We start from the raw sequence: 24,184 nt of genomic DNA on the forward strand, positions 1-24,184 counted from the left end.
ATTTGGAGAGAGAGGACGTGGGGCGGGCGGGGAGGGCACAGGTGTTCCGTGGGCTCAGAGGTGGCGGCAGCAGCAGAGGTCAGTGTGGCTGGAGCTGGATGCCCAGGAGACACTTCAAGGGTCCGGGAGGGCTCAGGGCACAGGAAGGATCCCTACTGACTCGAGAGGGACCCTGCCTACCTGGGGGCCATGGGGACTCTGGAAGGACCTCAGGAGAGATGGAGTGGCGGGGCGGGGGACCCACCAGGGGGAGATGAGGCGGAGCTGACTCAAGCAGGCCTCAGGGGACTCCACTCAGGCGTGTGGCTGGCACAGGAGGGCTGTCTATCTGGGAGAGGGTGGCAGGTGAGTCTCCACCACCCTGAGGTTCTCACAAGGCAGGGGGGTGGGGGTTAATTCCCTGTTGCTGGTTCTGTCAGGGGGTCTTAGTGGTCTCCCCAGATGGGGATGAGGGCCCCCCTCACTGAGCCTGCACACGGTCCACTGCAGACGAGACAAGCAAGAAGATAGCCCATGCCAAGGCTGTGGCCGCTGAGGCCCAGGACACAGCTGCCCACGTGCAGGCCCGGCTTCAGGACATGCACCGGAACGTGGAGCAGTGGCAGGGCCAGTACAAGGGCCTGCAGAGCCAGGACCTGGGCCGTGTGGTGCTTGATGCTGGCCGCTCAGGTGCGTCCTGGGGCACAGTGCCCCGACAGTGGGTGGGCCAGGGTGGGCAGGCCAGGCATGCAGGAATTCCTTCCCCTCTGTTCCCTGCCTGCAGTGTCCACCCTGGAAAAGACGCTGCCACAGCTGCTGGCCAAGCTGAACCTCCTGCAGGACCGCGGGGCACACAACGCCAGCCTGGCTCTGTCAGCCAGTATCGGCCGTGTGCGGGAACTCATTGCCCAGGCCCGTGGTGCAGCCAGCAAGGTGGGTGCGAGTGCCAGGGCCAGGTGAGCATCTGGGAGACCAGGAGGCGGACACTGACAGGCCATATGTCGCCACAGGTCAAGGTGCCCATGAAGTTCAATGGGAGCTCAGGGGTGCAGCTGCGCACCCCTCGGGACCTCACCAACCTTGCCTCCTACACTGCCCTCAAGTTCTACCTGCAGAGCCCAGAGCCCACAGCTGGCCAAGTCACGGGGGACCAGTTTGTGCTGTACATGGGCGGCCACCAGGTAGCAGGCAGGCTCTGCGGGCTGGGTGGAGCTGGGCGCCAGGCTGGCGCAGGTGGGGTGCCCGAGGCCCTGCCCCACTGGGTCTCCTGTCGCCCAGGCCACTGGAGACTACATGGGTGTGGCTTTGCGGGGCCAGAGGATACACTGGGTGTACCGCCTCGGTGGGGCAGGGCCTGCGACCCTCAGCATCGACGAGGACATTGGGGAGCAGTTCGCAGCCATCAGCATTGACAGGTAGGACGCCCAGTCCCCACAGCACTCCGCCACCTCCGAGTGTGGCCACGTGTCCACACCTCACCTCCCACCTCTGCCCTCAGGATCCTCCAGTTCGGCCGCATGTCTGTCACGGTGGAGAATCGGATGGTCCAAGAGACCAAGGGCGACACGGTGGCCCCTGGGGCTGAGGGGCTGCTCAATGTCCAGCCGGACGATTTTGTCTTCTACGTGGGGGGCTACCCCAGCAACTTCACGGTGAGCCTGGCCGGCCTGGGTGCGCAAGCCACCCTGCCCACCTGTCCCATGAAGTCCTACTTAATGTCTGGCCCAAGCTCCCCCTGGGGTCTGCCCTGACCGTGCACTGTGCCCACAGCCCCCCGAACCCCTACGCTTCCCCGGCTACCGGGGCTGCATTGAACTGGACACACTCAATGAGGAGGTGGTCAGTCTCTACAACTTCGAGAAAACCTTCCAGCTGGACACAGCTGTGGACAAGCCTTGTGCCCGGTATGTGTGGTCTGAGCCGACCCTCACTCTGACTCTGCCCACCCTCAGCTGACCCTCCCACTTCTGACTGGCAGCTCCAAGTCGACTGGGGACCCGTGGCTCACAGATGGCTCCTACCTGGACGGCTCTGGTTTTGCCCGCATCAGCATCGAGAGCCAGCTCAGCAACACCAAGCGCTTCGACCAGGAGCTGCGGCTCGTGTCCTACAGCGGCATCATCTTCTTCCTGCAGTATCAGGCATGTCTGCTGTCCATGCCCCTATCCTATGCCCCCCATCCACGCCCCCCGCCTGCCAGCTGTCCATGCCCCTGCCTGCCTGCTGCCCGCGCCGCTTCCCCTGCCCACCTGGCTGTGCTGACCCTCCCCTTTCCCCAGGACCAGTTCCTGTGCCTGGCTGTGCAAGAAGGCAAACTAGCGCTCCTCTATGATTTTGGCGCGGGCCTGAAGGAGGCCGACCCGCTGCAGCGACCTCCGCCACAGCTGACTGCAACCAGCAAGGCGGTAAGGCCAGGTCCAGAGGAGGCCCTGGGTGGGGAGGGACAGTGGGGGTCGCAGCTCTTCTGAAGGTGCCCACCTATGCCGGCGCCTCCCAGATCCAGCTGTTCCTGCTGGGGGGCAACCGGAAGCGCGTGCTGGTGCGTGTGGAGAGGACCACGGTGTTCAGCGTGGAGCAGGAGAATGTGCTGGAGCTGGCCAACGCCTACTACCTGGGAGGCGTGCCGCCCAGCCAACTGCCTGCCAGGTGAGCACTGGCCTGGGGTGGGGGTGGGGCAGTAGGGCCTGGGGAGGCCACCACTGCGGCTCATCCCATGGACACTGGTGCCTGCAGCCTGCGGCAGCTCTTCCCCTCTGGAGGCTCCGTGCGAGGCTGCATCAAGGGCATCAAGGCCCTGGGCAAGTACGTGGATCTCAAGAGGCTGAACACCACGGGCATCAGCGCCGGCTGCACCACTGACCTGCTGGTGAGCCCCCTCCCGCCCCCGGCCGCGTGCATGCCCTTTCCGGCTGCCACCGCAGGCCCTCATGGTTGCCCTGCCCACAGGTGGGACGGGCCATGACTTTCCACGGCCACGGCTTCCTGCGCCTGGCACTCCCCAGCGATGCCGTGCCCCTCACGGGTGACGTCTACTCTGGCTTTGGCTTCCGCAGCAGCCAGGACAGCGCTCTGCTCTTCCAACGAGAGTCCCCGGTGCGTCTGCCCCACCTCCAGGGCACCAGGGTGGGGGCGTGTGGCCAGAGGGAGTCTGGGCCCCCAGCCTGGCTCACTGACCCAGCCATGCTCCGTAGGGTGGGCCATGTGAGGTGACCCTGCAGCAGGGTCACGTGACCCTTCGGCTGGCCAGGACTGAGCTGAAGACACAAGAACGTTTTGATGATGGGGCCCCCCACTATGTCACTTTCTACAGCAACAGCACGGGGTGAGCCTGGCTTACCTGGCCTCTTTAGGGAGGGGGTGCAGAGCTGAGGGTTTAGGGACAATACTCTGCGGGTTGGGCGGCAGGGCGGGGAAATACCACTCTCCCCACCAGGGTCTGGCTCTACGTGGACGACCAGCTTCAGGAGATGAAGCCCTACCGGGGGCCACGGCCCCAGCCTCAGCCCGAGGGACCCCCTCAGCTCCTCCTGGGGGGCTCGCCCAAGTCCAGTGACATTCGTAACTTCAGTGGCTGCATCAGCAATGTTTTTGTGCTGCGGTGAGTGGAGTGGGCATGGGGGGGAGGGGGGGCAGTGTTTGCTGGCAAGAACCTGCTGACGTGGCCCCAGCCACTGACCTGCACCCCTCACCCTCTGCAGGCTCCTGGGGCCTCAGCGCGTGTTTGACCTGCAGGAGAACCTGGGCAGCTTCAACGTGAGCTCAGGCTGCGCCCCAGCCCCTCGCACCCAGCTCCTGGAGCAGGTCCCGCAAGGGCTGCGGGCCACCGTGTCTCGGAAGGTAGGGTACAGGAGGGGTGTGGGCGGCGGGGCTGGGGTGGGCAGAAAGCCACCTCCTCATGTTCCTGCACCCCCATCCAACTCCCCCCAGGCTGCCCGCCGAAGCCGGCAGCCTGCCCAGGACTCTGCCTGCTTGCCACCTGGGTCCCTCAGGACCATCCGAGACGGCTACCAGTTTGGGGGTCCCCTGACCAGTTACTTGGAGTTTGCACATGTTCCAGCCTCCCCCAGTGACTGGTAAGCCTGGGTGGGGACCAGGGTAGGGGGTGCCACGGTGGGGTGGAGGTAGGGCACAAGGCTGATGCCCGTGCTTGGCTTCCAGGTCACAGCTCTCCATGCTCGTCCGCCCACATGCCCCCCGAGGGCTCCTGCTCCTTGCTGTCCCCCAGGCAGCCAGCAGCCCCTCCCTAGTTCTCTTCCTGAACCACAGACGTTTTGTAGCTCAGACCGAAGGCCCTGGGCCCCAGCTCCGAGTCCAGAGCCGCCAGCGTTCACGCACTGGCCAGTGGCATACGGTGAGGGACTGGGAGAGGGGACATGGGGCGGGAGGTAGGGGGGGCACCTGGGCACTCCCACCCTGATGTGCCTCTCTCCACCCCCAGGTGTCCGTGCGCTGGGAGAAAAGTCGGATCCAGCTGGTGACAGACAGGGTCTGGGCCCAGAGCCAGGAGGGGCCAGGCTGGCAGCACCAGGGACAGCAGGGCCCCCGGCCACACACACTCTTTGTGGGGGGCCTTCCTGCCGGCAGCCACAGCCCCAGGCTCCCAGTGAGCACCACCTCGCCCAGTCTCCCACCCCTCCCCAGCCAGATGCTATCCATCTTCCTAGCACCCCAAGGGCCTGACCCCAGTTCACTCTCTGTTCCCACAGGTGGCCATCAGCAGCACTGGGTTCAGGGGTTGTGTGAAGAGGCTGAGGCTGGATGGGCGGCTCCTGGGGTCCCCCACGCGGATGGTGGGGGTCACACCCTGCTTCTCAGGGCCCCTGGAGAAGGGCCTGTTCTTCACAGGCAGCGGGGGAGCCGTCACTCTAGGTCTGTCCCTGATTGGTGCCCTCTCAGTCCTCTTGGGGTGGGCCAGGGGGCAGAACAGTGACACCAGAAAGGGTGGGGCCTGGGACCGAAGCTTTCCCCCTCACGGCCCCTCCTTGCAGACACCCTGGGGGCCACACTGCCTGACGTGGCCCTGGAGCTGGAGGTGCGGCCCCAGACAGCCACCGGCCTGGTTTTCCACTTGGGCCAGGGCCAGACGCCCCCATACCTAGAGCTGCAGGTGCTGGGGAAGCAGGTAAGACAGGTGTGAGCCACAGCCTCAGGGTGGGATCGGGGCTGGCAGGGCCCTCCTGACTTCTCCCACCCCTAGGTCCTGCTGTGGGCAAACGACGGCGCTGGTGAGTTCTCCACGCTGGTAACACGCCCCGCAGCACTGTGTGACGGGCGCTGGCACCGACTGGCAGGTGAGCCGGGGCCTCTCCCAGTGGGAGGCTGGAGACACTCCTGACCCCCACCTGCTGCAGAGTCAAGCCTGGAGGGACTCGGCAGGGGTCAGCCGCAGGCCCCCAGCGGGGAGGGTGGCAGGGATTTAAAGCCAAAGAAACAGGGTGAATAGCTCCTGGCCCTGTGGCTGGCGAGATCCTCCTGGCCTGGTCACAAGGAAGCTGTGCTTGCAGTGACCAAAGGCGGGAACGTGCTCCGGCTGGAGGTGGACCAGCAGAGCAACCACACCCTGGGCCCAGCGCCGGCCACCTGGGCCAACACCCTGGTGCCACTACATCTCGGGGGCCTGCCGGGTGAGTGCGGCCTCGGCCTGGGGGCAGGGAAGGGGGAAGGCTGCCCTGGGCACCAGGCACTGAGGTTGAGAGCGGGGAGCCCAGGCCTGATGAGACACGAGCCTCTGCTCCAACCGGGCCCTGTCCCCACCTCCCTCAGAACCCTGGAAACGGCCTCCCTACAACGGCTGCGTGCGGAATCTGGTGCTGAACCAGGTGTCGGTCACCTGGCCTCGAACTGTGGGCGTGCAGGGGGCAGTGGGGGCCAGCGGCTGCCCAGCCACATAGCACAGCCACCCCCGGAACCCCAGCCGACAGCTCCAGCAGCCGCATGAGGGGGTCTTCTGCAGTCAACAGGTGGTCTGCCTCATCAGGCAGGGTCTTGCCCCCCAGAACCCTCAGCCCCTCCACCCAGCGTGCAGACACCACCACCCTCAGCTGGCTTCTTAGATGAAGTCTGTGTGTATTTATCTAGACTCCAGATTCTATGGGTAATAAAGTCTTATTTCTGGGAGTGGTTTTAAGTTATGTCTGACTTGCTAAAGGAAAGGGTAAATAACACTGTAAAATGGGGGTTTGTATTTTTTATCTTTCAATTTAATTATGAAATTTCCCTTCCACCAATATTCAATATTAGGAAAGCTATAAATCACTGGCCCCCCTGCTTCTTGAAACAAAAATTAAAAAGTAACTTGTGTAACTGAGTGTCGACTTTAAATGTAGAAAAAGAAAAGCAGCCCAGCGGGTCTGGAGGCCCGAGCCCAGCACGACTGTCCCTCTGAGTCGGAACGCAGGCCCAGAGGAGCTTCTTGCACCCAACTCCCGTCAGCCCACCCTGGCACGCAGACAATCCAGAGTTGGCAGATAAAAGAAAAGACTTTTACTGATTAGCACGTTGGGGCAGAGGTGAGAGGGTGTGATCACAAACGCCACTACTGAGGCCAAATGACCTGGGGGTTGAGCCCTCGTGGCTGCAGGCAACCTAATCCAGGCTCATGTCCTCTTCTTCGTCCTTCTTGTCCTTCCCATCGCCCTCCTGCTGCTCGGGGCTGGCGCTATTCTGCATGGCTTTGGCAAATGCTTCCACGTCTAAAACGCATTAAAAAGCCTGACGTGACCTTTCCAGCCCCGGGCCCCGCACTGCTGACCGGGGGACGGGAGGTGAAAGCTAGACGGAGGCCAGGGTCATTGGACTAGGCATCCTCTGCACATGGGGGAAGCCTTTCTTTTCAACTACAAGAAGACAATCTCTGCCTCACCTGTGGCCGAGGGGTGGGGGCGCAGGTACTTACCACCCTTGTTGGCGGCCTCCACAGCCTCCGCGGGCAGCCCAAACTGGCACATGAGGGGGCCCAGCTGCCCTGAGGCCAAGGCCGCACTGAACATGCCGAGGGCCTGTGGGAAGAGCCAGGCACCTGAGTCCATGAGAGCGCTGAAGGGGACCTCAGGAACCAAGATGCTTGATGCCAGGGGCTGTGCTACAGGCAGGCCAGTGTCCCCTACACCAAGCTTCCCGCAGGACACCTGGGCCATGTGTCTACCTGCTGGAACTGGGGTGAGGTCAGCGTGTTCTGGATCTCCTCCGCAGTCTGCGGCAGGGACTCCCCTGATGGCAGGTAGGGCAGCAGGCGCTCCTGGACATCCGCGTTGGCAAGGATGGGGGCCATGATCTCAGGTGTCAGCACACTCGCCAGGTCAACTAGGGCATAAGCAGTGGCTGTCAGCGGCTGGAGGCCAGCCAGGATGCCCATGAGGGAGGACAGTGACATTCAGCTGTGGAACTTCCAGGCGTGGTGTGGTAAGGTGAGGAGAGGCAAGAGGCAGGGGCAGAGGCTCAGTGTTACCTTGTTGGCCGCCTCCTGGCCCAGCCGGCACACTCATGGTGGCCAGGATGCTCTGCAGGTCGCTGAGCTGGATGGGCTGGGCGGGGCTGGCTGCTGTGCTGGCTCCGTCACCTGAGCTGGGCGCAGGGCTCGGGCTGGTCGCCGAGGCAGCTGCTGGAGCGGAAGGGGCTGGGGTGGCGCGAGTGGAGGAGGTGGTGGAGGACGGGGTGACTGCTGCTGACTGGCTCCGGGAGCTGGGGAGAGCGAGGGAACACTGGAGGGCAACATGCCCACAAACGCACCACAACACATCCATCCTGCCCCAGACCTCCTTGTGCTGCCAGGTCTCTGGGAGAAGTCTGAACCATGAAAAGGACAGAGCCTCCCCAGGTGCCTACTCTGTCCTTCAGCATCTCCTACGTCCAGCCTCTGTGAAGAAGGCAACACCTGGTGAAACCAGAGAGCCAGGGGTGAGACTCACCTGGACGAAGAGCTGCTTGCCGGAGGCCCTCCGCTCCCCAGTAAGCTGGCCAGGCCTGGCCCGGTCAGGGCCCCCAGGCCACCTGCAAGGAGCAAGGACACGCAGTTCAACACTCACGCCTGGCTGGAGGCCCCCTCCCCCACCACAGAGCAGACCCACCCAGCACTACAGCCCAGGGACAAGCAGGGGAAGGAGCAGAGAGAGCCTGTCTGCGGGGGCCCGGGGCCGGACTCCTCAGGCGTGTTCTGGCAGCTTAACCCACTAAATCTATCACTTCTCCATCCCATGACACTACCAACGCACACACCCTGGTTCAAGGACAGAGTCCAAATTCAGTACAAAGTAACAAGCGTTTCCCCAACAGACAAGCCAACCTGGGAGACCAGGGGGCCCAGGCAGGATCCCTGTCGCACGTTCTTAGGCCCTGCTCCTCAGCCAGCTGTGCTCCCCTGAAGTATGGAATTGTGTCCTCCCTGGGGGCCCTGGAAGGCCTTGCCTGCCTGGTGCCAGGTCAATCCCTAAGGCAAACCAGGCCCCTGCCCAGGGAAGCCAGCACACAGACATGGCTCAGACAGAGCTGACTAGAAGCTGCAAGCTGCCCGACTCTGTTACTAAGAGGCTCCCAAGCCCGCGGTGTGTTACCCAGTCCTCCGAGGCCGGCAGGTCCGATGAGCTGCATGAGCTGGCTGTGGCTCATGTTCCCCAGCAGGCTCTGCAGGCCACCCTCCCCTGCAGGACAGAAAGTGCTCAGATCGGGGCTGCAGTGGCCAGGGGCCTCCAGCTGGGTCTGCCCCCACCCCTCTGCCGCCACCAGGGTTCTGGGGGCGGTCCCCATCTCAGCTGCCCCTGAGCTGTGCGCTGAGTGTCTCCTGCCAGGAGCCAGCGCAACAGGGCTCACAGATGGGTCACCAACTGAAGACAGGAGCAAGGACCAACTCCGGAACCGCCCCAGGGGGCTCCTAACCTGGATCCTCCACCTCCACTTAGCCACCGGCCCGCACCACCCAGGGTCCACGTCAGCGGAAACCGACTCCAACCTCACAGCACATCCGGGAAGGTGACCATTACCGCCCAGCGCAGACAGCTCGTGGCCTCCGCTCCCACTCGCCCCCAGGGCTCCGGGCATCGGCGGGTTGTTCAGATACTCGTTGACTTTCCGGCAGTGCTCCTCATCCTGGTCTGTCTTGGGCTCCTGTGGGGAGGACACAGCAACAGGCACAACTGAGCAGCCCACCCATCTTACAGGGAGGAGACTGACGCTCTAGGAGCACTTGGCACACAAGCAACCCTATCTTCCAGGATGAGGCTCTTAGTGTGACCATCTGAAACCACAAATCCCGGATGTCCCTGGTGGTCCAGTGGTTAGGACTTCACCTTCCACTGCAGGGGGTGAGGGTTCAAGCCCTAGTCAGGGACCTAAGATCCCACATGCCTCAGGGCCAAAAAAACAAAATATAAAACAGGAGGCAATATTGTAACAAATTCAATAAAGATTTTAAAAATGGTTGTCAAACTTTTTTTTAAATTATTTTTTACTGAAGGATAATTGTTTTACAGAATTTTGCTGTTTTCTATCAAACCCCAAGTCAAAGTTTGGTGTTTTTTTTTAATAAAACCTCAAATCCTTCAATGCTGTAAAATAACCATTATCACACCACTGTCACCAACCAGCCCTGGCCTGCAGCCCTCCAGAGTTAGCTGGGCGCTGACAATGAGCACTTGGGCATGCAGGGGGTCATCAGGCAGCATCCCCCTGAGGGCATCCCCAGAACTTCGAGACACAGCACCCATGATGGGTGCACTGCCACCCAGAGAAGCTTCCGGCCTGGGCTTATGACCCTGGAGGGGGCACTGGGAGACCAGCAAACCACAGGCAGAGATGGGACCCAGCCCAGAAATCACTCCTGTAAGTGACCCAGGGATTTGCAGCCTCGAAAAGGCCCCCAAAGCCAAGCTACACACTCTGGACTCTGGCAGAGCCCGCTACAACAACCCCCACCCCACACACGGTGACACTCTTGAATCTTTTGGTTCCATGGCAAGCAGGGTCAGCACCAGCTGGTAAGTGAAAGCAAATTCTACCATTAGAACAGCTAATTCTGATAAGCTGGCACTTTTCAAAAATTGTGTTTGAAAATAAAGTAACATAGGTCAATCAAACAACAATATTTTCTGGGTACCTACTATATGCTAAGCATTGAGCCTGGGTCTCCTGCACTGCAGGCAGATTCTTTAGCGCCTGTGCTACCAGGCAAATCCTTTATTTTATACACTGAATAGAATTAGAAAACAGACCTAATTACTGCCTTCGTGGAATACGGACTTGTATATGAAGGGGTTTTGGGGGAAAAAAAACCCAGAGAAACCCAAAGGCCCCATGAGCAAATTTCTAACCTAATTTTATGACAAGATTTTAAGAGAAAAAGTAAACAAAACCTGCATACCTGCATCCAGAAGAAGAGTCGTTTGGACCCTGCCTTAAACTTGAGCACGTAGACCCTCCCGCTGGGGCACTGTGGCACGCGCTTGAACTCACAGTCGTCAGGGAAGATGATCAGATCCTAAAGAGAGGCACTGCTGGGCCCCAGGATCTCCAGAAACACAGGCCAGGCCAGGGCCTGGGGCTGTGTGGCGGGCTGGGCAGAGGCCCCCGGACACAGAGACCAAGCCTCTCACCAGCAGGGTCTGTGCAGGGCAGACAAACGAGGGTCACAGGCACCCCAGGAAGGTTGTGAGGGCCAGGAGAGGGGCCCGGTACTGAACAGGGAAGGGGGGTTTCCGGCTCCTGGAGGATTTTTGATAGAGATGTTTTGGGAGCAACATTCCAAGATGAGCTAAAAAGTCAGCCCTGACCTGCTCCTGAACTTAACAAAAGAAGATACTGTCTGAATAAAATGACCGCTAAAGAAAGCTTTCTAGAGGGCTGTGATCAAGGTCAGGACTTTTACACGATTTCTCCAATTTTAGGCACCTGATCTTCAGAGCTTTACACGTACACCCGGTGACAGACGAGATGGACATAATCGTTAAGACCAGAAAGCCCACAGGCAGATCCACATACCCCACCAACACACTCCAAGTTGTCAACCAGTGGTTTCAAGCCCAGAGTGAGGTGTCCCACTGTGAAGACCACGCTGCCCTGACCATTGGGGGGCGGCGGGGGGGCGGGGTAGGTGTCCTCAAGACAAGGTTCACTCCCAGACACTTACATCTTCCACGGTCCCCGATGTCCTGTCTTTCCAGCAAAAGTGAATGAGGGAGTCATCCGTCTGCTGAATGTACACAAGCCCTTTCCGTTTATCTGGGGTGACGGTAGTTCCTTTTAATGACATTTTTCCGGCCCGAAACTCCACCAAATACTTGTTGGAGGACCCACGGGAGCCTGGCACCAGGCTTGGAAACAGAGCTCCTGAAGTCGTCATCCTAAAAGAAGCACCACCGCGCAGGCCCGGTCACGACCGCGGACACCCTAACGTCCTCCTCCAATGCTGCGCTCGAAGAGCAGAAGGAAAGCGCTTCTCGCAGCCGGGCCAGGCCTCAGACGCCCGACACCTGCAGCCAACTCATTCCGGGGTGGGCCGGCTCACGGGGCCAGGTTCTCAGCTTCTGCTCCCGTTTCTCAAACCCCGAAATTTACCTGTGTATCTAAAGCGCATGGCAGCTGAGGACCCTCGTCAACACCACGCTCCGTACATTTTAAATAATCTATTAACCTGCGGCTCCGAAAGATTTAAAACCTCGAGCTGGGCAGACAGGCCGCTAACACGCTGGATGGCAAGCCAGAATTAGGCCTAACTCTCGCTGCTACCGGACACACGGCCGGTAAACTGCAGCGCGGCAGGTTCGCTTCCCTCGGAGAGAAAACCCGAGCGAGCACCTGGGGAAACGCGAGCCCGGCGGCCGGCGAGGACTTTGCGCGGGTGAACACCCGCTCTCACCCGCAGGCCCCACCGCCCGGCACTCTCGGCTGCGGGCGCCGCGGGCCCGGGGCGGCGGCCGGGGTGCTCGAGAGCCCCAGTCCGCGCTTGCCCCCGGCCTCTGCAGCCCCAGCCGACCCGGCGCCAGCCCGGGGACCGCCGACGTCGCAGGCCCCGCCCCCGACCACCCCCATAACCGTCCCCGCCCCCGACGACCCCGCACCTGGCCCGCGCCGAGACTCCGCCGAGAGGCGCCGTCCGGGTTCGCTCTTCCTCCTCAGCGCCTGCCGGGCCCCGCCGGAAGACCCTGCTCGCCCCGCCCCGCCCGCCGCTCTCGCCGCTGATTGGGCTTCTTCAGGAGCGGGGCGGGCGCTAGTCTGCGGGCGATTGGAGAGGGCCACCGCCCGTCTCGCCACCAGGCCCGCCCCCGCGCCGGCGGCTCTCTTCCGGAGGAAGCGCGGGCCGGGGGCCCGCGGGCCAGAGCGGCCCCTATTGTTGCTGTGTCATAGGGGAGCGGCGGCGGCCCCTGGCGGCGACGCCGGGAACGGCGAAGCGGTCGCAGGCAGAGCGGCTGGCGTTGGATCTGGGACCGCGAACCGGGCGGAGGCACCTGCGGGGCGCGGGGCAAGGTGTCTCAGGTGTGCTGACCGTGCGGGACGCCAGGTTCCTAGACCTGGGGAAGTAGTTGCCGGCTAAGGGGAGGGGATGTCATAGGACGGCTGGGCCGTGCCGTGTCTTCGCGTCCCTGGGGGAAGGTGACTGCAGCCCTGGACTCAGGTGCGTGGTCCCAGCGTCCTCCCGACGAGCGATGGTCTCCTGGGAGCCCGTGCGACGCACAGCGCCGCTGCTCTGCGCCCCCAGACCCTCTTGAGAACTACCTTCCACCCTCCCTGTGCCCTGGGGGTCCCCCAGCCCCCGCAACAGTGACGGCGTGACTGTGTCACCATCCTCCCCGACCCCCTATAATCGGCCGACAAGGCTGCTCCTTCATTCCTTGTCTGGTGTGTAATGTGTAAAGTCTGAACCGAATGAAATCAGCTGTCCTGCACACACTGGAGGAGGGAAACGGAAGCGCTGCCCTCCCATTGCCTTTACTCCCCTTCACTTACACTTTGTAGTTTCTGCAGAGCAGCACACACCTGGAGCCCATGCTACAGATGATGTGTGACTCCCCAGCTTACAGTCAATGGGGTTGCAAGAGCAGGACACGACTTAGCTGGCCCCTACCACCAGCACCGCAGAGGAACCTGGTGGACTACAGTGGTCCATGGGGTCTCACAAGAGCTCGCCACCACTTAGCAACTAAACCACCACCATCATCAATATGTAAAATCCATTTTAAAGCTTTTTTTTTTAAAGGTATAAAAGTGAAAACTATTCTTTTATTCAACACTGTTTTAAGATGTATCCATGTTGACACATGCAGCTCTAACCTAGTCTATCTTACCTCCTGTGTAACATTCTGATGGATAAAACACCACAAGTTCTGTACCCACTGCTTTGTGATCTAAAGAGTCTCTTTTTTTGTTTGTTTGTTTGGAAAAATAGAGCTGGTTTTCATTTTAAAATATTTATGTTGATAAGAAATGTGTTTTTTAAATTAATATTTTAAAATTTCTAATATGGTAAATATCCATAGATAAAACCCATGTATGCAAAAGCTCTATGGAGATCCTTGATAGTTTTTGAGAGTCTAAAGAGTTCCAGAGACCAAAGTGATGGGAACAGAGACCCGTGAAGAAATTCAGTGGCCTGTGACTGGGGTCACGACATCTGCAGCAGTGCCATCCCGCGTGCTCCGTGAAACCAGGAAGAAGACAGTAAGAAAACCACCTGGCTTCCCTGAGAAGGGACTGGCAGGCAGGGGTCAGTGTCCAAAGTCTTGGGAAGTGCAAAAGCTGCCAGCAGAGGCCACAGGGAAAGAAACTTTCTAAAACCTGAAGACACTTCTGGGCAGTGACTACAGTGGGGCCTCCAATGAGTACTTCCTTATACCAAACCAAGGGAGCTTGTGTCCTGGGAGGCTCAAAAGAGAAAGCTTTATACACTTTCACTGGTTTCTGTGAAAAACCAGTAAGGAGACAAGCTACCAGCAGATGGCCATCGTGGAGGCCAGTCCACGTGTCCCCACCCCCCACCCCCGCCCCAGTATGGACTCTGTGAACTGGGCCCTGCAGCAGAAAAGCAAACCAGTCCCTCTCCCTGAGCCTCGGCACCCTCCCCCAGGCGAAAGGCAAGGGGTGCAGTGACTGTGGGCACAGGGAGGGTCGACAAGGAAGCTGGCAAAGAAGTGCCCGGACATCTCCTAAGGAGGGTGTACAGATGGCCTGATGTGCAGGAAAGGATGGTGGACAGCATTATTCATAAGGGAAATGCAAATTAAAACAAATGAATTCGGTTCAGTTCAGTTCAGTCCCTCAGTTGTGTCCGACTCTTTGCGACCCCATGAATCACAGCATGTCAGGCCTCCCTGTCCATCACCAACTCCTGGAGTTCACTCAGACTTACGTCCATCGAGTCAGTGATGCCATCCAGCCATCTCATCCTCAGTCGTCCCCTTCTCCTCCTGCCCCCAATCCCTCCCAGCATCAGAATCTTTTCCAATGAGTCAACTCTTTGCATGAGGTGGCCAAAGTACTGGAGTTTCAGCTTCAGCATCATTCCCTCCAAAGAGATCCCAGGGCTGATCTCCTTGAAGTCCAAGGGACTCTCAAGAGTCTTCTCCAACACCACAGTTCAAAAGCATCAATTCTTCAGCGCTCAGCTTTCTTCACAGTCCAACTCTCACATCCATACATGACCACTGGAAAAACCATAGCCTTGACTAGATGGACCTTTGTTGGCAAAGTAATGTCTCTGCTTTCCAATATGCTATCTAGGTTGGTCATAACTTTTCTTCCAAGGAGTAAGCATCTTTTAATTTCATGGCTGCAGTCACCATCTGCAGTGATTTTGGAGCCCCCCCAAAATAAAGTCTGACACTGTTTCCACTGTTTCCCCATCTATTTCCCATGAAGTGATGGGAGCAGATGCCATGATCTTAATTTTCTGAATGTTGAGCTTTAAGCCAACTTTTTCACTCTCCTCTTTCACTTTCATCAAGAGGCTTTTTAGTTCCTCTTCACTTTCTGCCATAAGGGTGGTGTCATCTGCATATCTGAGGTTATTGATATTTCTCCCGGCAATCTTGATTCCTTCTTGTGCTTCTTCCAGCCCAGCGTTTCTCATGATGTACTCTGCATATACATTAAATAAGCAGGGTGACAATATACAGCCTTGACGTACTCCTTTTCCTGTTTGGACCCAAGTCTGTTGTTCTATGTCCAGTTCTAACTATTGCTTCCTGACTTGCATATAGGTTTCTCAAGAGGCAGGTCAGGTGGTCTGGTATTCCTATCTCTTTCAGAATTTGTACAGTACTTGTCTTTTTTGTGACTGACTTTTGTCACTCAGCATAATGTCCTCGAGTTTCATCCATGTTGCAGCACGTGTCGGAATCCCCTTCCTAAGGCTGAGTAATCTTCCGCTGTAAGTATGTCTGCATCACGTTTTGCTTATGCGTTCATCAGGGCAGGAATGCTTGGGTTGTTTCCACACCTCAGCTACTGTGAATAATGCTGTTGTGAACGTGACTTCCCAGGTGGAGCCTGTGGTAAAGATCCCGCCTCCCAATGCAGGAGACGTAAGAGACCCTGGTTTCATCCCTGGGTAAGGACAATCCCCTGGAGAAGGGAATGGCAACCCATTCCCGTATTCTTGCCTAGGAAATCCCATGGACAGGCTGCAGGCTGCGGTCCATGGGGTCGCAAAGTGCTGGACACGACTAAAGTGATTAAGCACACACGAACATGACTGAACAAACATCCCTTCAAGGCCCTGCTTTCAGTTCTTTGGGGGTAAATACTCAGAATGGAATTGCTGGATCATATGGTAATTCTATCTTTAATTTTTTGAGGAACTGCCATACTGTTTGCCACAGTGGCTGTACCATTTCATTCCTACTAACAGTGCACAAATCTTCCTGTTTCTCCACATCCTTGCCCAAACTTGTTTTCTGTTTTTGTTTTTGTTTTTTTTAAATACTGGCCATCCTAATGGGTGTGCTATCTCATTGTAGCTTTGTTTTTCATTTCTCCAGTGATTAGTGATGTTGAGCATGTTTTCATGTGCTTATTGGCCATCTGTTTATCTTCTTTGGAAAAATGTTTATTCAAGTCCTTGCCTATTTTTAAATCAGCTTTTTTTGTTGTTATTGAGTTTTAGGAGGTCTCTGTATATTCTAGATATTAATCTGTTATCAGATGTTTGATTTGCAAATATTTTCTCCCACTCTTTGGGTTGCCTTTTTACTCTGATGTTAGTGTCTGAGGCACAATATATGTTTAAATTTTCATGAAGCACAACTTGCTTATTTTTCTTCTCTTGTTGCCTGTGCCTTTGGTTTTATAGCCAAGAAATAATTGCCACATCCATAGTTGTGAGCTTAGTGTTCTATCTTTTCTTCTAAGAATTTATTGTTTAGGTCTCACATTTAGACCTTTGATACATTCTAATTTTTGTAAATGGTGTGAGGTCAGGGTCAACTCCATTCTTTTGCATATGACTATCCAGTTTTTCCAGCACCATGTGTTGAAAAGACAGTCCCTCCTCTCTTGAACCTTGCTATTAAACTATATATGTTGACAGTGTTGATGGTTACAAGATGGAATGTCAACTGTACACAAGGGTGAGTATCACTGTGTGTCAAGGTTTGAATTCCACTTCCTCCGCTCACCTGCTGTGAAGCCTCAGGCAAGCCCATCTCCCTGCACCCCCTTTTCCTCCTCAGTGGGTGGGACTGGATGGTAATTTGGGGGCTAAGCACCGAGGACAGCAGGCTAAGGCTCTGGCAGGCCTGGGTGCTCCGCGGTCCCCATCGTCAGACATGGTGGCCATGGTGGAGGCCCCACCTCTATGTACGTGGGCATTCCCAGGGCAGGCCCGGAACTCTTGTGGATACTGGATAGCTCACCCTTCTGGAAAGCACACAGCCACTGGGCACCTAGAGCAGCGGTCGGGCACAGGGACCACCAAGTCAAGCTGGCTGACACTGTGTTCTGGGTATTTCATTGCTTCTGGCAATGGGCTCCAGCCCCCGGAGAACCCAGACCCCTTCCTCCACCTTACATGCTCCTTAGCCCCCTCTTCACTGTAACAAGAGTTTTCTGAAACAATCTGTTTGCTGGGTCAGTCCTACAGGACTACAGTCCAAACATTTGTCGCTTGGTCTCCAGGACACGTCCACAGCCAATTTGCAGTCCTTTCCAGAGAGGCCAGAGCAGCAGACAGTGAAGAAGTGTTCAGTCCAAAACAAATGTCAGCTGGCGCCCTTTGCAACGAATCTCTATTCAAAACCAGGGTTTAACATCTATCTCCACTGACCTGTCCAGTCCTCCCCCCAAATCTGCGAATGACTGATTCCGTTTACATGGATGAACACTGACAGTTACTACATATTATAAAATTATGACAATAAAGCTACTTCATTACGTGTTTCTTGCCTGACCTTTTCCTGCTGCATGGATAGGATGAACTGTGCCTGCAGCGATGGAGGGAGGACCCTGTGTGTTGTCGCCCTCTGCAGAGACCAGGGAGCCCTTTGCCAAGCCTCTGGTCCAGGACAGCCAGTTCAGAGAGGGAGAGGAACAGGGCCTCCAGTCAAAGGCTGACTGTCCAGGAAGCTTGTACCAGGAGATTTTGAAATGGTGTCTTCACTTTGTGAAACCCTTATGCTGAGAACACACAGGATAGTGAAGCCCAAAGATGACGAAGATTGAGGGAAAGGCCCCCTAATGTCCTGCAGCGGGTTACAGGCCCTGCTGTCAAGGGACCCGATCTTCATGCCCACTTTGGACACAGGAAGGTCCTTCAGAACATGAAACCAGGTTCGGCAGGAACTTTCTGTTGACTGGACTCTCCTGTGGGGCCAACAGCTCCCCTCGGGCCACAAGGCTTCACTGAGCCGGCCCTCCCCTCCTGGCACAAGGGTTGACAGGATGCGGGAGCTATCCTCGCTTCTGATTTTTGAAAGCTTGTTAACATTGTAAATGGCAACCCACTCCAGAATTCTTGTCTGAAGAACCCCATGGACAGAGAAGCCTCACAGACTCCTGCGTCCATAGGGTCGCCAAGTGTCAGACAGGACTGAAATGACTTAACATTAGCATTGTAAATGATGTCTTCCTGGTGGATGCTCGAGGCGCACTTGTTTTCCTCCTAAAGAAAGCCACCTGCTGCGGCAACCTGAGGGGCTGGGTGGCTGCAAGATTCTGGGCCTTTCTCTCATTCTGTTCTGATTTCCTGGCCTCGGGGCCTGAGAAGGATGGCGACACCTCTGACTGGACACCTCCACACTCACTGCAACAGGTGGTGAGCAGCATCAGCAAGGGCTGTCCAGACACCCAGAGGCTGTCAGCGCTGGGCTAGGTGCTTCTCCCCGAGTGTCAAGCAGGAGGATCCTTTCAGGAGCCCCAGCATCATCTCTGGGGACAAGGTCTGAAAGGGAGATGCTGCTGAGAACACAGTCAGAGCTGATCCTCGGGGCCCTGCTGGTGCCATTGCCAGCTCCGTTTGCCTGGGGAGGCTGTGATGACACCTGGTCATGTGTGGCCAATGCCCTTCACAGACCTGTGAGCCTATGAAGGAGCAGAGGTCAGCCTGGCACCTTCGTTTTCCCCTCACAGAGCCACCACACTGTGGAGTGGAGGGGCCTCGCCTTCACGGAAGCCTGCAGTGGCCAAACACAAGCACTGCCTATGAGGGCTGGGCCCGCTTCTCTGATGCCTTCTTGTGACTGGGGGCCACGCCCAGTGAGAAGCCTGCCAGTGCTCGGGCGGCCCTGACCCTTGACCCCAGGAGGAGTAGCACCCCACCTGGAAGGGACCAGCCTGTGTGGCTCAGGGACCCAGACACTGCATTGGCCCCAGCCCCGGATGGCCTGTGAAGTCTGGTCAGCTCCAGTGTGCATGCCGCAGGTCCATCAGCCACCATGTCGTCTGAGTGGCCAGCTCCCCAGTGGCTCTCAGAACCGTTCAGTGAATCAACAGACACAGAACTGAACCTTGAGAGAGCAGAATCAAAGCCTGAAGGTCTTTGGATGAAGTGGGCCCTACTTTTCATCCCACAAGGACATTCCAAGTTATAAGGTTGCTCTGAAAACCACCCAGGCCCTCCATCCAAGCCACGATCACACACTGGGGGCCCACTACAAGGCCATGCCTTCCACACACTGGTCATGGGGGGTCGTCTCTAAAAAGCAAATCTCATGGAAACACTCTTTTATTAGAGAGACCCCTGACGTCCCAGTGCATCACGGTGGCCAACCTGAGAGGCAGCTCTGGTGCGTGTTGAAAACTCGTGCCGCCCACGCTTTACGGTCCCAGGCCATCCTGCCCTTTCTCCTTCCACTTGAGTTTGAAGGAAGTGGTTGTGGGGACTACGCTGTGGGATCTGACCTCGGGGAGGATCCAGGGATGCAGATGAAAGTGTTGGTCGCTCAGTCATGTCCAAATCTGTGCGACCCCACAGACTGTGTAGCCTGCCAGGCTCCTCTGTCCATGGGATTCTCCAGGCAAAAATACAGAAGTGGGTTGCCATTCTCTTCTCCAGAGGATCCTCCTGACCCAGAGACTGAACCTGGGTCTCCTACACTGCAGGCAGATTCTTTACCATCTGGGCCTGCAGGGAAGTCCTCAGATATGCAAACCTTGCAGCAAATTACCGGAGTGGTGAGAAACAGGACAATCCATGAAAGCTGTCAAACTGCCCTCAACACCACCACTCTAAACGTGCCCCGGGTCCCCCAACCTTACATTCCCCAGAGGAGCAGTCTGTTTCAGTTCCCAGCCCCCACCAGGGGCACAGGGCTCCTGATGCTAATGACCAGGTGTGTCAGCACCTCCTCTCTGTGGAACCTGACACCACACATGCCTGGGGCCTCCATGTGGTCTGGGGGCCTCTGCACGTTCCAGGGACCCAGCTTGGGTCCCGCCAGGCAGATGCCCTGGAACTCGACCATGGCATCATGCCTCCAGAGTCCAAAGCTACAGAATCAAGCCTTCAGAACAAGGGTTCACTTTTAAAAGTGTTTTAATTACAAATGTGGTTTTGAAGCCAGGACACACAATGCTGACACCCTCTTGCTGAGAACCCACACTGTGTACAGCTGCTTGTGTGTGCACGCATGCGCTCGTGCACACGTGCACACGGCAGATTGTCTTCGATTCAAAGAGCTCTGCCACGGCCAGTGGTGTTGGCATCTCTACAGAAAGTAAACAGTCACAGGGTGTACATGTGTGCAGAGGCGGACACGCACAGCGGCAAGGACACCCCGAGGCGGGCCACACATGCATGACAGGAACACGAGTGCTGCAGGGACAGGTCGACTGCCGTGCGTGCGGGACTCACTCTGTGTGAGGGCGTGGCCTGCAGCGAGGGGGAGCCCCAGGGACCAGAGGGCTAGGAGCCATCTGGGAACTACTGGTCAGAGTTTCTTGCCACCCTCATTGTCATGGTAATGCTTCATTTTCGACAGTGTCAAGTGGTGATTAATGCCTATCTTGCTCTTCAGCAAAGTATTATTCAAGTAGTTTGAACTTAAATATTTTCAAAGTAATCTTTACATTATTGAAAATTGATAAAAAATACAAACTCTGACAACTTTTCATTTCATTCAATCGACTGCTTTGAAAACCTCCACTTCTGTGTTACTGTGATCTAGAAAGCAATTCCTGGCCTGTATAAGGCTCCTGGTGGCACTTTTCTCAAGATCCATCTTTTCCTGTTACTGGTTCAGATTTAAAATACTTTCAGAAACCCTTTGCCACTGCATCACGAAGAGGAATATGGACCCCTCCCATTACTTCCTTTATTTATAGCTTTTTGTAATGAAGAGGGTGCTGTACTCTACACCAGCCCAGCTCGTCCTGCCACATAAAGGGAACTGTAAAGACTGTTCCTTCCCAAACCTTAATGGAAACATGATGATCCCAAGGGAAGTTTTATGAAGAGGCTGCAACAGTAGTAAAATGTTTGGCAATCAAAAGTTAATTAGAATTAAATCCTCAACCAGGGACGGTGCAATCTCCATGAACAGTCATGAGAAAAGCTGGTTTCTGCCGTGGCGGAAGCTCAGAGCAGCCGCTTGACAGAGTCCAGCCTCCAGGTCTCCGGGTCTGGGGGCCGGTCCAGCCTCTCAGTAGATGTCGGGGCAGCCTGAGAAATCCCGCTCGAAGTAGCCCCCCGCGTACAGCCAGTCGGGGGTCCCAGTGTAGGGGTTACTGCCTCGGTGAAACCACCTGTGACACAGAGCAGGCGGTCAGGAGGCCGGTTCTCCACTTGGGATCATGGCCCCTCCAGTTAGCATCGCCACCGTGCATGTCATCTCATGTGCAGCCCAGGCTGCAAGCCGCCATCTCGTGGGACACGGGGTAGCTTCCGCTCAGCCCCAGGAGGGCCTGCAGCCCCTCCTTACTGCCCCCAGGTGGGTGGGTCTGTGTCTCCCCCGCCCCATCCCCGTGGCCGCTGGGTGCCTCACCGCGTCTGCCACTCAGCCTCCTCCCGGGCCCGCTCCCTCCGGGCCTCCCTCTGCTTCTCCTCCAGCCGCTCCTTCTCCTGGCTTGCCAGATCTAGGTGCAAGCACAGGGCAGGTCAGGGACCAGGGCGATAGGCAGAGGTGAGGCTGAGAAAGTGGGTGAAGGACACCCCACACCCCCCCCACCCAACCCCAGGGGGGAAGTCACACACACGGAACCATAGGCAGTAAGTGTGTGGGAAGCCAGACCCAAGCCCATGGCCAGGCCCAGACCCCAGGGCAGCCAGCAGCCCACAGAGGGGCTGTGGGGTAGGACAGGCACTGGGGGGGACCCTCCACACCAGAGACGTCCAAATAACAACTTCTGAAATGTAACCTTACTGTCTGTTGAACCTAGTAAGAAAAGTGGGGACTTGTATAATATTTTGTATATTTTGTCTTTCATTTCATTTTTCTAGTAACTTAATCTTATTTTATTTATAAAAGAAGTGGCCTGCAGCAAACTAGAAGCTTTACAACTCTTCCCCACAGACGGTTTGAGAAGCACGCCGAGAAGATGTGACGTGTGTTCAGTTAACAGGGATATGTTCCTTCCCCGCACCACCCGCGTGGCCAGGGCTGGGCGCCCAGTCAGCCCCCGATGCGAACACGCACCCATGTTGCCGTTCTCCATGCCACGGATGTCAGGGCGTAGCCGGCAGTCGGTGGGGGCCAGGATCTTCTCCATGCCTGTCTCCAGTTCATTGAGACTCACTGTGAAGCTAGTGAAGTTGTACATCTGCGGGGCAGGCACAGAGGCGTTACTATAAATGATACTCTTTTCCACACTTGCCTGGGTCTCCTCGGGGGCTCATCCTCTCCACCCCTACAGGAGGCACCCAGATTCTCACTGTGACATCTGACCTGCACGTCTGTCTCCTCATGCCCCAGGGGTCCGAGAGGAATCTCTACCTCAACCCCTCTGTGGTGGGGTCTGCTGCCTCCTGATACCCAGACCTGGGGACTTGCCTCCCTCCAGCCACTTCTGCTCTGGCCCTGAAGCCTATGTCCACAAGCGGCTGGAGGGGCCCCTGGTCCCTCAAATGACCCCATGGGTCCCCATGTCAGGCACAGTAAGAGAGGAGATTGGACCCTGGCTGCTCCCCGGCCCAAATGCGGCCCTACGGCCAATGGCCCTAGCTCCCTAGTCCTTGCTCCATGTACCCATGTCCCCAGGAGGCCCACATCCAGCCCATCAGACCAGTCACTCTGCTGTGTGGGGCTGGGGTCCTTGCCCATCTGTCCTCAAGCTCTACTCCCAGGGACCTGGACCCACCTACTCCAACCCAGTAAATGCTCACTGAACCAAAGAAACGAGTGTGATTTCTAGTTTTTATTGTGTGTGTGTGTGTATATGATTTTTAAACAGAAACTTTTTCTCTATTATCTTATAATTTGTATTCCACTGAAACTGCAGTAGTGGCTGTGCTGAGATAATCTATTTATCGCTGCATGTTTGTTTCCTTTATTTTGCACAGGCTGTGGCTTTGCTTAAAGGATGTGACAAAAAATTTTTAAAAATCTATGGTACACTGTATATATATTTTATATATAAATAATATAAATTTATAATATATTAAAATGAAATTTACTATGTATTTATAATATAATTATTTTATATAAACATTACTGTATGTAATATAATAATTTTACCACAGGTAACAAAATTATAAGCACAATTTTCAATTTTATCATAGGTAACAAAATTACAAGTGCAGTTTTCCAAAACAAATATCAAAATGCATTTAAGGACTGAAATTGACGAGTCAGAAAAATTCTCTCAAAACCGGTTTGGAAACCCTTTCGGTCAGACACAGCTGGTGTAGACACAGGGTTCTCAGTGTAACCAGGTCCTGAGGTGTGTGTGGATGCCTGAGCTGAGTGCTGATGAGTGGGGGTCATAGGGGTCAGAGGGCAGGGAGCCCCGAGGGTGACAGGATGACTGGGAGCCTGGCTAGGGCCGGAGGCACAGACCTGAGCGGAGTTGGGGGGCCGGGTATTGACTCTCCAGAGTAGCTTGCTGCCTGGAATGACCTGCACCGTTTCCTGAGACTCGGGCACAGTGTCCGCCACATCGCCATCAGCCTTCTCGGGGCCGTCGTCCTGAAAGACACAGCACCCACTGCCCCCGGAGCCCTGGCAGACCCTCCCAAGCCCCTGAGAGGGCAGCAGGCACCACGCTCCTGGTAGGGGGCCCGTGTGGCTTCCTGAGCAGGACTGGATGGGGCAACACCTTCTCAGGCAGCCAAGGGCGCCCCCAAGTGGTCCCCTCCCGCCACGCTGCCCTCTGCGCACGTGGTGACGTCAGGGTGTCTCAGCGTCTCTAAACTAAGCCCTCGCTTGTTGGGGTCACATCTCAATAGAAAAGTACAACTGCTACTTCCTTTTCAAAAGCAGTGGGACCTGGAGAAGAAGAGTGGCTTTCAGTTAGCTGTGAGGGAGATACTTAATTACAACAGGCACAGCCTGGCAGTCTTCCCTGCCTGCGGGTTATGCGGTGTGGCGCCAGAAGCCAAGTGAAAACACAGGGCAGCGGTCTGCACCCCCATGAAATGCTCCCTCCTTGGGACGCCACCCCGAGGGGCAACACAGGCAAGCAAACGTACTACACATGTCAGCAAACAGATTTAACATCTGCTCTATGGTCTTCAAATGGAACTTTACTTTTTTTTTTTTTTTTAGTTTAAAGGAGTATTTTTAGAAAAGATGTCTAATAGCACCTGTGAAATATTACAATATAAAAACCAACAGGGACGTCCCAGGCAGTCCAG

At 56.4% G+C, this 24,184-nt stretch overlaps 3 protein-coding genes across 4 annotated transcripts in view; 1 reads left to right on the forward strand and 2 right to left on the reverse strand.

Moving 5' to 3' along the window:
* LAMA5 (laminin subunit alpha 5) overlaps positions 1-6,274 on the forward strand; it is a 51,551-nt gene extending 45,277 nt beyond the window's left edge. The window contains exons 59-80 of the mRNA XM_052651223.1: positions 490-669; positions 764-912; positions 990-1,160; positions 1,258-1,394; positions 1,478-1,631; positions 1,750-1,883; positions 1,958-2,120; positions 2,259-2,384; positions 2,477-2,625; positions 2,713-2,845; positions 2,926-3,072; positions 3,171-3,301; positions 3,413-3,577; positions 3,678-3,816; positions 3,907-4,052; positions 4,138-4,330; positions 4,418-4,582; positions 4,686-4,848; positions 4,968-5,101; positions 5,177-5,270; positions 5,484-5,603; positions 5,743-6,274. Of these exons, the coding sequence (XP_052507183.1) occupies positions 490-669; positions 764-912; positions 990-1,160; positions 1,258-1,394; positions 1,478-1,631; positions 1,750-1,883; positions 1,958-2,120; positions 2,259-2,384; positions 2,477-2,625; positions 2,713-2,845; positions 2,926-3,072; positions 3,171-3,301; positions 3,413-3,577; positions 3,678-3,816; positions 3,907-4,052; positions 4,138-4,330; positions 4,418-4,582; positions 4,686-4,848; positions 4,968-5,101; positions 5,177-5,270; positions 5,484-5,603; positions 5,743-5,870 (3,221 nt within the window). The 3' untranslated portion in view covers positions 5,871-6,274. The remainder of the gene's footprint in view (positions 1-489; positions 670-763; positions 913-989; positions 1,161-1,257; positions 1,395-1,477; positions 1,632-1,749; positions 1,884-1,957; positions 2,121-2,258; positions 2,385-2,476; positions 2,626-2,712; positions 2,846-2,925; positions 3,073-3,170; positions 3,302-3,412; positions 3,578-3,677; positions 3,817-3,906; positions 4,053-4,137; positions 4,331-4,417; positions 4,583-4,685; positions 4,849-4,967; positions 5,102-5,176; positions 5,271-5,483; positions 5,604-5,742) is intronic.
* Positions 6,275-6,439: 165 nt separating this feature from the next.
* ADRM1 (ADRM1 26S proteasome ubiquitin receptor) lies at positions 6,440-12,109 on the reverse strand. The gene is made up of 10 exons (XM_052651224.1): positions 12,027-12,109; positions 11,096-11,309; positions 10,331-10,447; positions 8,955-9,078; positions 8,529-8,615; positions 7,887-7,968; positions 7,427-7,659; positions 7,124-7,281; positions 6,875-6,977; positions 6,440-6,671 (listed from the first exon to the last, which is right to left on the reverse strand). The coding sequence occupies exons 2-10, from the start codon at positions 11,306-11,308 to the stop codon at positions 6,565-6,567; spliced, it is 1,224 nt and encodes a 407-aa protein (XP_052507184.1). The 5' UTR covers position 11,309; positions 12,027-12,109; the 3' UTR covers positions 6,440-6,564.
* A 7,811-nt stretch (positions 12,110-19,920) lies between these two features.
* OSBPL2 (oxysterol binding protein like 2) overlaps positions 19,921-24,184 on the reverse strand; it is a 35,937-nt gene continuing 31,673 nt past the window's right edge. The window contains exons 11-14 of one of the 2 annotated variants that reach the window (XM_052650515.1): positions 23,388-23,516; positions 22,029-22,152; positions 21,378-21,468; positions 19,921-21,138 (exon numbers count right to left, since the gene is read on the reverse strand). In XM_052650515.1, the coding sequence (XP_052506475.1) occupies positions 21,036-21,138; positions 21,378-21,468; positions 22,029-22,152; positions 23,388-23,516 (447 nt within the window). In that variant the 3' untranslated portion in view covers positions 19,921-21,035. Of the gene's footprint in view, positions 21,139-21,377; positions 21,469-21,828; positions 22,153-23,387; positions 23,517-24,184 lie in introns of those variants that run through there. The other variant, XM_052650514.1, reaches the window with a different exon arrangement.

This window comes from Budorcas taxicolor, chromosome 13, assembly GCF_023091745.1.
Source record: "Budorcas taxicolor isolate Tak-1 chromosome 13, Takin1.1, whole genome shotgun sequence".
NCBI classification, from domain to species: Eukaryota; Metazoa; Chordata; class Mammalia; order Artiodactyla; family Bovidae; genus Budorcas; species Budorcas taxicolor.

Coding starts and splice junctions, on each gene's coding strand:
- ADRM1 (XM_052651224.1), bottom strand. CDS start 11,308: ATGACGACTTCAGGAGCTCTGTTTCCAAGCCTGGTGCCAGGCTCCCGT. Junction 9,079..10,330: donor GACTCTTCTTCTGGATGCAG/GTATGCAGGTTT, acceptor TCCTCCCCACAG/GAGCCCAAGACAGACCAGGA. Junction 6,672..6,874: donor GGAGGCCGCCAACAAGGGTG/GTAAGTACCTGC, acceptor AATGCGTTTTAG/ACGTGGAAGCATTTGCCAAA.